At 52.5% G+C, this 12,487-nt stretch overlaps 1 protein-coding gene across 1 annotated transcript; it reads right to left on the bottom strand.

Annotated features, from left to right (window-relative positions):
• Positions 1-11,687, bottom strand: LOC112582809 (carcinoembryonic antigen-related cell adhesion molecule 6). Its single transcript, XM_045163259.1, has 8 exons — positions 11,509-11,687; positions 10,236-10,595; positions 8,766-9,044; positions 2,911-3,022; positions 1,684-1,712; positions 1,333-1,364; positions 670-711; positions 1-424 (listed from the first exon to the last, which is right to left on the bottom strand). Exons 1-8 carry the CDS (start codon positions 11,570-11,572, stop codon positions 359-361), a joined length of 984 nt encoding a protein of 327 aa, XP_045019194.1. The 5' UTR covers positions 11,573-11,687; the 3' UTR covers positions 1-358.
• Positions 11,688-12,487: the final 800 nt, after the last annotated feature.

The following is a 12,487-nucleotide window of genomic DNA, read 5'->3' on the forward strand; positions in this document are numbered from 1 at the left end:
TGAATTTCTTGCTGGATAAGACCCAAGAGCAGTATGTTTTGCAACCAGGGGAAGGAAAGTGCTCTTGATTCAGATCTCTCTGGTGGTCCACAGTGGGTCAGAGGCCCAGTCACTTGCCTGTTGAAACCTCCCCCCACTGTGGGAATTGCAGCCTGAGTTCTGGTCCATCCAGGCTTCAGGGCAGCCTGTCAGTGTCTCCAGGAATCCAGGAGGACCCTGAGTCTGGGCCCAGGTTCCCGAATAGCCTCAGGTCTCAGAGCTGGTTCTCCGCCTCAGGCTCTTCCTCTTGACCTCACTCGGGTCTTGGGTCTCAGGTAAGCTCTTTTCCACAGTCCGTAAGAAGACGTGTCTGGAGGAACTAAGGACCCACATCTGCTTTGTGGCTGATATTACAGTAAACGTCTGTGTCGGGGCGTACTAATTCCTGCAAAAGAAGACCGACACCTTCGAGCTCATGTAACCTTCTTAGATGACTTCCCAGGGACTTCCCAGCCCCGGGTCACCCAGGGTCTGTTCGTGTCAGAGGTTTTTGATCCAGACCCACCTCCCCTTCATCCCCTTTCCATCTTTCCTACTATTTCTTGGCCCTCCAAACACAGCCAGGTGTGCAGGGGGCATTTCCTCTGCCCCTTGGGCTTATGGGACCAGAACTTGGATCCCCACACTCACCTGGTAGATGGGAGCTGGTGGCCTGGCATCAGGTAGGGAGGCCTGGGCATGCAGGAAGTGGGCATCAGAGGAGAGGGAAGGAGAGTCATTTCTACTGAGCAGTCATTTCTACTCCAAGCCTGCAGCCCTGGCCCCAAATCCTATCTGGGCTCTGTTTCCCACCCTTGTTAGCCTGGCTCCCCTGACTGATGATCCAGTGCCCACTCTCTTCCTGGCTGAACTCCAAGGTTCTCTGAGGTCAAGTCAGGGGACCAGGGCAGCCTCTGGCTAAGGTTGTGGGTGGTCATGTCCCTGAAGTGCATCCAGCTCCCAGCTTGGTGGGACTTGCCATGTTCTAACTACTCTTATGAGCTTCCCTGGTGGCTCAGAAGGCAAAGAATCTGCCTGCAAGCGGGAGACTGAGGCTCGATCCCTGGGTCAGGGACATCCCCTGGAGAAGGCAATGGTAACCCACTCCAGTATTCTTGCCTGGAGAAATCCATGGACAGAGGAGCCTGGCAGGCTACAGTCCATGGGGTCACAAAGACTGGACATGACTGAGTGACTTTCAACTACCCTCGAGTGAAGGGTGTCTCACAGTGCTTCAGGGTTGGACAGTCCCCCTGCCCTGAGCCTGTGAAGCGGGGACGCTGGGGAGAAGAGGCAAGGAAGGAAGGTACTTACCTGGGAGACAGAGCTGCCAGAGGGACCACGTCCTGGGAGGAGACAGGAGTTACCACTGAGCATGTGAGGAAGCTTAGCCCATTCTCCTAGGAGAGGTTGGACATCCACCTTCCGGAGAACCATGGGAGAAAGATCCCCACCAAGGGAGAGAACCTCTGGCAATTTCAGGCCCCAGTGAGGGCGATGGAGCCTCCCAGGATGATAACTCATAGGAAAAGCAGACTAGCCAATCGGGTCCCCTGTGCTGAAGACCCAGAGAAAGAGCCAGAGACCCTGGGGGTGGCAGGCAGGAACAGACATGGCAGGGCCTGACCGGGGCTCCCCGCTGTCCTGGGCTGAACAGACACTCACCTGAGGTGGATGCTGGGGGCCAGTTCCCTCTGTTGTGCAGGCAGCCGGGGTTAGGAAAGAAAAACAAAACAGGCATATTTGTGAGGAGTGCAGATGGAGGTCAAGGCTTTGTTATCAGGACATGGGACAGGAGGATCCCCATGTCCAAGCAGGGGCTGGACACCTCCATTCTCCACCAAGGCTGCTTAGGACGGGAGGTCCCAGTAAGGACAAGGAGGAAAGTCCTTAAGAAGCCATATCTGCCCTGAGTCCAGAGGGGTAGGACCATAGGCTAATAGGGTTCAGGAGAAAGTGGCCAGCGATGCCCCAACGCTCTGGGAAAGGCATGCATCCATCCCAAGCTTTGTCTGAGTGGATTCATCAGGCTTATGGAGAGAGCAGGGCCAGTGCATGGGGAGGAAAGCGGTCACCAGTGACTCTGGGATCTCACTGAATGCAGTGTCGCTGCTGTGGCCACCCGCCCTCACCCAGCAGCTGCTCAAATGTGACAGTGGCCTTGTCCTCTGTCTCCATCTACCTGGACGTTAAGTGTAAAGACATCCCACCACCTGCGGACCTGGCACGATGTTCTGTCTCATGCATCAGGGGTGTTGTTAATGTATCTGCCACGTGGGGGCATTTGACCCCACCTGGCCTGTCCAAACTTCCACTCTCTGGCCAAGTGTGGACTTGGCAAGGATGACCCTCAGATCCTGGCCCTGTGACTACCCCTCATCAGAGTAGCTGGATTTAAATATACAGGAAGAGATACCTTTTTCTGAGTACTTACTACCTGCCAGCCTACATACAGAGAATGAGGACAAGCAGGGGTCTTAATTGTGTTAACTGATAGATGGGCCTTTCCTGGTGGTTCATAGGTAAAGAATCCACCTGCCAATTCAGGGGACACAGTTTCGATACCTGGGCCAGGAAGATTCCCTGGGGAAGGAAATGGCAACCCACTCCAGTATTCTTGCCTGGGAAATTCCACGGACAGATGAGTCCATGGAGTGGCAAAAGAGATGGACACAACTTCACGACTAAATAACAAAATAAATGAGGACGGTGTTAAGGAAGCCGCCATAGGTCAATACCTGGTGAGGCAGGAACTGAAGGACCAGAGAGAATACCCGTGGGGAAGTGGGGAGGTCCGGGAGATCCAGGCTGGAAATTGGAGGATGGGGTGTCCTTCCTCTAGGACTAGGGTCAACCTGGGGGTGGGGGCAGCATCTGGGAATGCCACTGTACCTGTGAAGGAAAATGAAATACCCCAGGACAGCCAGCGGCGTCAGGACGAGCAGGACCCCAATCACGATGCCAGTAATGGCCCCCACATCGAGGGCTCGAGCGTTTTCTTGCCCTGAAAGCAGAAGAGAGAGAGAGAGGGGAAATGGGGTCTGAGTTCACTGGAGGGAATACCAGGAAGAGTCTCACAGGGAGAGGGCCTGGTTAGGAGGAAGGAGATGCTCTGAGGCCTGTGTGCTTGCGTGTCTTGTCATCACAGTGTCCTCCTGACTCTCCCACTGCACGAGGCTGCATCATTTCCCTCTTCATCAGATTTGAAACCTTGGACTTGCTCCAACTCTCCATTCTCTCACTGTAGCCATTTCCATGTCCTGTTCATTTTCCTTTGAAGGACTCTTTTCTTCTCACATTATGCCCCCTCCCTCTGATTTTTTGTTTCCATCACCACTGTCGGTCTTAGAGGGTAGTTCCTCTCCAGTCCACCCAACATTGATTAGTAGTAATAATATTAATGAACTGTTTCCAGGTACTCCTGTGCGACTGGCACAGTGGGAAATCCTTTACACCCATTTTTTCTGATCTTTCCATCCCCATGAGGGAGGGGTTGTCATCCCCGCTGTGCATTCACAGATTTGAGACACACAGTTCTTCAATAAAGGAATGGAGGCCACAGAGCTAGGACCAGGTGACACAGAAATGTAACCCAGTTGTTTGACTCTACAGCCAAAACCCACAGCGCTGAAAACCAAAATCTCCCCTGTGAATGTTTCTTGCCTGCGGGCTCTGTGTGGGTAAGAATTTTACCTACAGGGAGAATTTTAATCTCATTCCCTTCCTAGTGACCAACCTCACAGCAGCCCTATGATCCATCTCTTCTTCTCCAGTTTTACAGACGGGGAAACGGAGGCACAAGATCCAGTGCCTTGCCTGCAGTCAAACAATTCTCACACACAATAACCGAACTATGACAAAATTAGCTAAGTTTTGCATAATTAATTAAACACATTGTTCTACAGGCTCCGAAAGGAGACTACCCACGTCCTCATTATTTGCATTCATTACACACCCACTTCCAGTGAAATTACACGGGAAGATGGAGAGGTGTGGAAGGTCACTATAGTGCTCAGTGGGGCGCTGGACCACACCTGCAGACTCTGACTGGGAGGAGAGCCCACACTGACAGGACCCGCACCCTCTGTCCTGACACTGTTGCTTGTCTGGGACAGCATCACCTTCTCAGTGAGCCGTAAACTCTGCTCACTGATTCACCGACCATTGGATGCTTGTCCCCATATCACTTGGTCTGCCTGCACCCAGAGTGGAAGGCTCGTGGGATTCCTAAGAGGGAGGGATTGACTACCAAAGAGCATGACCTTCGTCTGTGGTTCCAGATCACTGGGATTGGCTCCTCTGTCCATGGAATTCTCCAGGCAAGAATACTGGAGTGGGTTGCCATTTCCTCCTCCAGGGGACCTTCCTGACGCCCAGGGATCAAACCTGCATCCCTTAGTCTCCTGCGTTAGCACTGGCAGGCAGGTTCTTTACCACTAGCTCCACATGAGAAGCCCCTAGAGGGGGAAGACAGTACATCAAACTTGAGGAGAAGTCCAGTTCCTTGGCTGATGCCATCTGACAGTTCCGTGGGATGAGCCTTCCTTCTCAGGGTCCACAACTAGCCTCCTCTCTTTGTGGTTTTCTGCTCCTAATGTGCTTGTCTGAGATTGACCCAGTAGCTACATAATCAGTGTCCATGTCTAAAGCACTGGAGTCCATAGTGTGAGGGGATGGCTGTCTCCATACTGGGCAGGTCTGAGGAGCACCTGCTTCTCAAGAAAGATGTGTTCTTCCTCGTTGTTAAATTATTTAAACAGGGTTGAAGAAACTCTGGAGCTGAAGTATAAGAAGTGAAAACACTAACTTAGAAGGGCGATTCCTCAGCACGTCTGAGCAGGTAGAAGAAAGCATCCATGAACATGAAGAGAGCAAAAAAGAAGTTATTCAGACTGGGCAGTAGAAAGGGAAAAAAAAAAATGTCGAATAGTGACTCCAAGCAAAGTATTATGCAGAACTCCATCAGGTGGACAAACATAAGCAGTATGGCAGTTCCTGAAGGAGAATAGAGAGGAAAAAGCAATGAAAAAAATATATATAAATTAATGGTTTAAAACTTCCGAAACTAGATGAAATCACATACTAGAGATGGTTAATGAACTCCAAAAAGGGGTAACTCAAGATACAGACATTGTGACACAATAGAGTCAAATTGTTGAGAGCCCAAGGGAAAGAGGAAGTGAAAAACGCAGCAAGAGAGGAGTGACTCAGCATGTGCAGCAGATCTTCAACACTGTGAAAATCGAATTCCACATCAGAAGGCATTGGGATGACTGACTGAAGTCCTAAAAGCAAGACTGTCAACCGGCGAAGCAATGTACACAGAAACTCTCCTCAGTGAAGCTCAGATTAGGACTTTCCCAGATAAACAACAGTCGAGGGAGCTCATTCCCTGGAGACACGGCATATATGAAGTGTGAAAGGAAGCCTTTAAGATGACTGAACAAACATTACACAGCAACTCAGAGCCATAAGTACCTAGAGAAAAGTGGTCAAACAGACACAAGAGGTAGCTATCTTATCTAAGCCGGTTTTATTGTCTTTTATGTAATCGCTTGTTTTTGTTTTTTATTTCAAAGGTATTACATGAGGCAATATTTATAAATCTATATAACAGGCATATATTGTACAAGGACGGCTGAAATATAGGACAGTAAGTGTGTAATATGGAGGCGATGGAGATGCACAGGAGCACCCTGTTTGTAATATACATCATAGAATCTAGTTGGTATTTCAACTCGATAGTTATATGTTTAAGACATAACTGTCATCTTCAAGTTAGGCACTAAGAAAAGAACTGAAATACATTGGAAAGGGGAAGAACACAATCAAAATGACACATGCGAAAGGAAATCACCTAAATGCCAAAGAGGAAATAATAGAGGAATTAATGAAAAAAGCATGTAAGACATATAACAAATAGCTAGATGGCAGAAGTTCTTTCTTATGGGGAAGTATTTGAATGATAGATAGCCTCAACCTTGAAATTAAAGGCAGAGGTTGACAGAATGGATAAAAATTATGACCCATCTCTATACTCTCTTCAAGAGATTCACTTTAGATACAAAGACATAGAAGGTTGAAATAAGGCTGGAAAAAGATATTCTATGCAAATAGCAATAAAAAGAGGATTGAGGTGGCTGTATGAGTGTCTGATAGAATAATCTCTAAATTAAAAAAGCCTGCAAGAGACACTGCCATTGCTGCTGCTAAGTCGCTTCAGTCGTGTCCGACTCTGTGTGACCCCATAGACGGCAGCCCACCAGGCTTCCCCATCCCTGGGATTCTCCAGGCAAGAACACTGGAGTGGGTTGCCATTTCCTTCTCCAATGCATGAAAGTGAAAAGTGAAAGCGAAGTCGCTCAGTCATGTCCGACCCTCAGCGACCCCATGGACTGCAGCCGTCCAGGCTCCTCCATCCATGGGATTTTCCAGGCAAGAGTACTGGAGTGGGGTGCCATTGCCTTCTCCGGCAAGAGACATTAGGACCTTGCATATCAAGAAAAGTTTCCATCCATCAAGGAAATAGAACAATTATAAGCATTACACACCCAACACCACCAGAATTGTGAATCAAAAGTGGACAGCGTCGAGGGGAGAAATAGCTCGGTCATAACAGTGACACTATAACACCCCACCTTCAATAATGGACACAGCATCAGAGAGATTTCAGTGAGAAACTAGAGACCGTGAGAGCACTGTAAACCAGAGACCTAACCGACCAACAGACAGCACACAGGCATAGGAGTTTATGTTGCGCAAAGTGCAGTCCGCAAGGCCCCCAGCTCTCACCACACATGACCACCGCCCATCCTGTGAAGAAACGGTGTCACTTCCACTGTAGAGACGATGGTGCAACTAAGAAAGACAAGTGGAGGGACCTGGAGTTGAGTGTGGCGGCAAGCCTGCAATCACAACAGTGCGAACTAACATCCTGACACTTACTGCCTCAACACGTCTGCTGTGATTTCCACCTTCATCGGAGCACGTATTCACAAAGGTCTATAAAGTCCATAATAAACACCACTGTACACATAAGAAAAAGGAGATTTAGGCTTTATAACTCACCAGGGCTTCCCAGGAGGCACTAGTGGTAAAGATGCCACCTGCCAATCAGGAGGCGTAAGAGACACGGATTCAGTCCCTGGGTGGGGAAGATCCCCTGGAGGAGGTCACGGCAACCCCTGCAGTGGAAGGTGGAGTCTTAACCACTGGACTGCCCAGGAAGTCCCAGGTACTGATTTTAGTGCTGCTTCCAGCGGTCTTGGCAACAAGGCTTCACAGCAGAGGGCCAGGGGAAATCAGGGGATGAGGAGGGGAGAGACAGCACACATTCCAATTGCTTCAAGTGAAGGAAATGAGATGATAGGCTACTTGTTGCTGGAATTAATAAAAGAAGCTTATCCAGTGAAAATGGGCTTCGCTGGAGGCTTAGACGGGAAGAGTGCCTGCAGTGCAGCAGACACGGGTTCGATCCTTGGGTCAGGACGATCCCCTGGAGTAGCGAATGGCAGCCCACTCCAGGATTCTTGCCTGGGAAATCCCATGGACAGAGTAGCCTAGTGAGCTCAAGTCCGTGGTGTCACGAAGAGTCGGACACCACTGAACAACTAAGACACGAGGCGACGGTGGTCACTCATAGGTCACCCTCAGCCTGAGGGGGCCACTCTTGCTGGAGTTGCCCCTGTTGGAGACCTCACACTGATAATCCCCGGCGTCCTCTCTGCTGACGGGGTCTATGGTGAGTGTGCTGCTGTCTGAGGACAGTGTCATCCTCTCTGTGAGGAGGAGACTCTGGCCTTTGAAGAGCCAACGTATGGAGACCCCAGTCTCATCTGTGAGGCAGGTCAGGACCACGGGGCCCTCATGTTCTGGGACTGTGGTGTTGCTGGCTTGGAGGGAGGGCCGTGCCACTGGGTCTGTGGAGAGACAGAGGGATGACTGCTGAGAGTGGGTCAGGGGCCTGGGCCTTGCTCCCTCCTCAGTCTCGGGGCCCAAGACCTCTGTAAAGGTGACTGTGAGGAAGGCCCTGGGTCTTTGTTCAGGTGGCAACGGGAAAGAGTGATTCCACACCTCCTCTGACCCCCGGATCACACCAGAGAGACCCTTGCCTGGTTGCTGGGACAAGAGTCTAGTACTAGACTGCTCTGTGCTCTCAGTCCTGGGAACCTTGATCTTCTGACTGTGGGGCCAGCCAGGCCAGTCAGGGAATGTGGGATCTGAGAGTACATGTTGTGATTGGGGATAGAGAGCCTGGGCGTATTGCGGGGCCTCACACTGACAAGCCGGAAGCGCTGTGTGGCTGGGTTAGAGGCTGTGTGGCAGGAGAGGTTGAGGTTCCCTCTGGATGGTCAGAGGAGTCTGAGGGGTAGTGGTGGGGTGTCCGGACCATTTGGAGCAAAGAGCAGAAAGCCACACGTGGTGCAATCAGAGGGAAGGGAAGTTCCTGGTCTGTATTGGGGCCCCTGGGTCCTTTATGCTCACTCTTTGTGAGTCTGACGTTAATTTGTTTCTCCCATCATATTCTGGTGATCCTTAGCCACCCACACAGAGCAGCCCATCCCCTCCCTGTCCTCATTCAAGGTGGACCTGCCTGGGCTTGCCTGGGGCAGGAAGTCATGGGCAGTCTGGGTGTCCAGGGGTGATGGCCCATGCACTCGGACCTGAGAGGGATGGGTGTGGATTGGCCTCTGGCAGCATGCATTTGGGTGGGCAGCTTAGGTCACATAGGAGCAGAGGTTACTCACAGAGGACATCCAGGGTGAATGGGTCACTGCGGCTGATGCCCACTGGGTTCCGGGCTTCACACACATAGGGTCCTTTCTCTTTCCTTGTGACATTGAACACAGTGAGAGTCCTCTTGTCCTCAGACAGTTCCAGCCTGGTGCTCTTGGGGAGGCTCTGATTGCTGATCCACCACATGTAGGAGGTGGTCTGGGTCTTAGGTCCACGTGTTAACACCACAGTGTCCTCATGCTCCCAGGGGTTGGAGTTGTTGCTGGTGATGACGGGTCTGGGTAGCACCGCTGTGCAGATAACAGACAGAACATTGCCCTGAGCCTCCCTGGACGCTCAGACAGTAAAGAATCTGCCTGCCAGTGCAGGAGACCTGGGTTCAATCCCTGGGTCAGAAAGATGCCCTGGAGAAGGGAATTGCCACCCAGTCAATATTTTTGCCTGGAGAATAACCTGGACAGAGGAGCCTGGTGGGCTACAGTCCATGGAATAGGAAAGAGTAGGACATGACTGAACGACTAACACTCTCACTTTCTCATACTTTTGGCTCCTCTAAAAGCATCTTTCAGCAAAATTGGCATCCTTTGCCTCTCAGCCAGACTTTAAAGAATAAGGCAGGCTTGTGAGTGGCAGGACAAATGCATGGGGACCTGAGCTCAGAGAGTGTGAGGCCACCTGCTCTAGGTCTGGGAGAAGCACAGGCCTCCTTGGGGGTTGATTGTGCAGCAGCGTTAGTGGTGGACAGAACAGGGTGGATTCAGAGACCGCCTGGCATCTCTCCTGGTTTTCATAAACCAGCCTCAGGAGAGAGCTCCCTGGGCTGCACCCTGGGGTCGAGGACCTGCCAGGAGTGTCTTCCTTCCTCTGTTCCTCTCTGGGGGTGCTGAGATTTCTCTGGTGTCTCCAAGTGCCCGAGGGCATTTGGTTGATTCCTGGGGACCTTGTACCTGTGTGCTGTCCATGCCGAGTCTCAGGATTAGGACCAGACTGTGCCCCTGCGCGGATGTGGCTCTTGGGGCTGAGCCCTGGCTGGTGACCAGCTTGGGAGCCTGCGGATTTGGCACAGACTTCCCAGGGTCACTGGAGGCAGGAGCCCTGGGACAGGGTCTGGGAGGGGCTTCCTGGGGCTGGGCTTCTGTGTGAAGATCCCTGGTGCCCTCAGGCCAGGGTCTTCCCTGAGTCCTGCAGGGTCTTCCTCAGGGTCATGGTCATGGGGAGGGGCCCAGGGGGCTGGACTGAGAGCGCTCTCCCTCTGCCGAGTCCCTCATCAGACCGTCCTTCTCTCTACACAGTGTCTGCAGGGCCTGGCTTCCTGGAAAGGATTTCTGACCCTTTGGAGTTTGTCTCCACAGTGTGTGCCCTGCACCTAATGTGCAAACCCCGACACGGGACACAATGAGAGGGGTATGGAGGCGCCATCCGGGTCAATCAGAACAGAATTCGCCCCCCCAACACCCCAAGGTCAGAGAGGAGGCACTCACAGTGTACGTGGAGGTGTCCAGTTTGTCTTTCAGCCTGTAAATCATCCTTTGTAACGAGCAGGGTGTAGGATCCTGTGTCTTTCTGGGTGACGCTCTGGATCAGCAGGGTTCCGTTGGGGTAAAGTGTCTCCCGTCCGCTGTGTGCAGGCCCTTTGGTAGTGAAATTAGTGGCTACCCTATATGATGCAATTAGCTGGGAGTTCTCTACCCTTTCTCCTCTGTGCCAGGCATAGCCTAGAGGATTCTCTGTCACGTTGTGGGCAAGGAGAAGAACATCCGACCCTTCTGCAGCAAGGGGGGGCACCGTTTCAATAGTGAGCTGGGCAGTGGTGGGCAGGGTCCAGAAAGTTAACAGTAAGACTAGGAGGGAAGAGAGAGAAACCAGTTACTATTGTGACCTGTGTGGGGGATGGGAAAATGGTGCCCTGGGTCCTGAGCAGGTCTCTTCATCCCTCAGCCTTAGTGTGTGAGTGTATGTGTGTGTGCATGTGTGTGTGTGCATGTATGTGTGTGTGTGGTTCAAGGTCAGCAGCATGACCCCCGTCACTTCAGCCCCTCTGGGTTCGTTTTTTCCTCTGCTTCCCCGGCTGTCCCCAGGCTCCCTTCCTTGCTGCCCTCACACGCCTGCTCACACTCAGGGCCTCTTGGGAGATGCCCCTCCTCCTGACCAGCTGCTGTAAAGACCCTCGGTGCTCACTTGCTGACCTTCCCCGTCCCTTTCCTGCGTGACGCCTGCAGCACCTGCCAGCACGCTCTCCATCTCTCTGCTCGTCTGTCTTCCTCCCCACAGAGCACGGGCTCCGTGAGGGCAGGGGCTTGTCTGATCCTGGTTATAGCCCAGGGCCTGGACCAGGTTCTAGATATTAATTCCTGGAGGTGAAGGACAGAGAGGTCCCAGGAATTCCACAGCCTGGCTTTTGCCGGCTTCTAAGGGTGCGGGTACGGACAGTGTTTGCTGTCCTGGTTATGTGCTTTTCTGTAGTGACACCCAGACATAAATAATTGCTATTGTCATTAGTTTTCAACAATTCCTGCTCAGTAAAGAATAACTCATAAAACCTACAGCAGTTGAGGTCTTCCCGCCCCTCACCAGCTCTAGTTCATGGAGAGTCTCCTGTGGCTGAGGCCCCCACCCTCCCCTGCTCCGCTGTCCTCTGCCCTCAGGTCTGAACAGAAGCCCTCTGTCCCCTCTCAGAACCCTGTCTCCCCCAGACACCAGCCAGTCTCTTCTTCTCCAGTCTCTGCCCACTCCCTGAAAATTGTCCCCTCTCACCTGCCAGGACGAGCCTGTTCCAGGGGACATGCCTCGTGCTTGCAGGGCCTGCCGGCGGCTCCATGGCGCCTGCTGTCTGCTGTGTCCCTCTCTCTGTGAGGAGAACTTCTGGTCCAGAAACGCTCAGAAGCACTGCAGTCTGCTGTGTGAGCTCCGCTGTCCTTCCCCCTGTGTGCTGGGCCTCCTCCAGGGGCAGGAGCACTTCGCTGGGTCACGTGGCCCGGGGCGGGGTCTCTGTCCAGGCCCCGCCCTCTGCCTCCCCTCCTTCCCTCACTGGTGGCCCCCCTCCCCCTTCCCCCTCTGTATTTCTATTCCCTGAACTCTACTGAGTCCCCTGCCTTCTACCACCTACACACACACACACACACACACATCTACACACGCACACCACACACACACATACCTACACATACAGCTACACACAGACATCTACATACACACACATCTATACCCACACATGCACACACACACACACCCTTGTCTGGAAAAGCACAACCTTGGGGTGTCCGGGCCCGAGGTCCCCACTGCTCTGGATCAGATGCACACTCAGCCTCCCCGACAGCCCTCTGTCATCCCCTTCTGGCTTTTCCGTTCAGAGGAGGAGCCTGGGGGTGACGGGTGCATGAGGAACACTTGTCACAGGGACGTCATCCCCACGGTGCGTGGGAATCACCTGTGGAGCTTCATGAAGACTGCGAACCCCCAGGTGACACCTTAGAAATGCTGTTTCAGCAGCCCCCAGGTCACACGCTCGCCCAGCCTGGCTGAGACCCCAGAACACAGGTTAGGCTGCCCCACCCACCCCAGTGTTGGCCTCTGCTGTGTTTTGGTCTGGGGTCTCTCAGCACAACGCACACATCCAGCGGTTTCCAAATGTTGGTGGTAATTGTTCCCGTGACACAGAAACCCAGCTGGATGCCCAGGGGCTTCCTGTTGTTCTCAAATATCTGAGAAGACTGCATTTACTCCCCCCTCAAGG

This window comes from Bubalus bubalis, chromosome 18 (assembly GCF_019923935.1).
Source record: "Bubalus bubalis isolate 160015118507 breed Murrah chromosome 18, NDDB_SH_1, whole genome shotgun sequence".
NCBI lineage: Eukaryota > Metazoa > Chordata > Mammalia > Artiodactyla > Bovidae > Bubalus > Bubalus bubalis.

Excerpts from the sequence above, each read along its gene's own strand:
- LOC112582809 (XM_045163259.1), bottom strand. The coding sequence starts at position 11,572 with ATGGAGCCGCCGGCAGGCCCTGCAAGCACGAGGCATGTCCCCTGGAAC. Across the intron at positions 10,596-11,508 it reads GAACAGGCTCGTCCTGGCAG|TCTTACTGTTAACTTTCTGG; the intron begins GTGAGAGGGGAC and ends CTTCCCTCCTAG. Across the intron at positions 9,045-10,235 it reads TGGACACCTCCACGTACACT|CGGTGCTACCCAGACCCGTC; the intron begins GTGAGTGCCTCC and ends TTATCTGCACAG.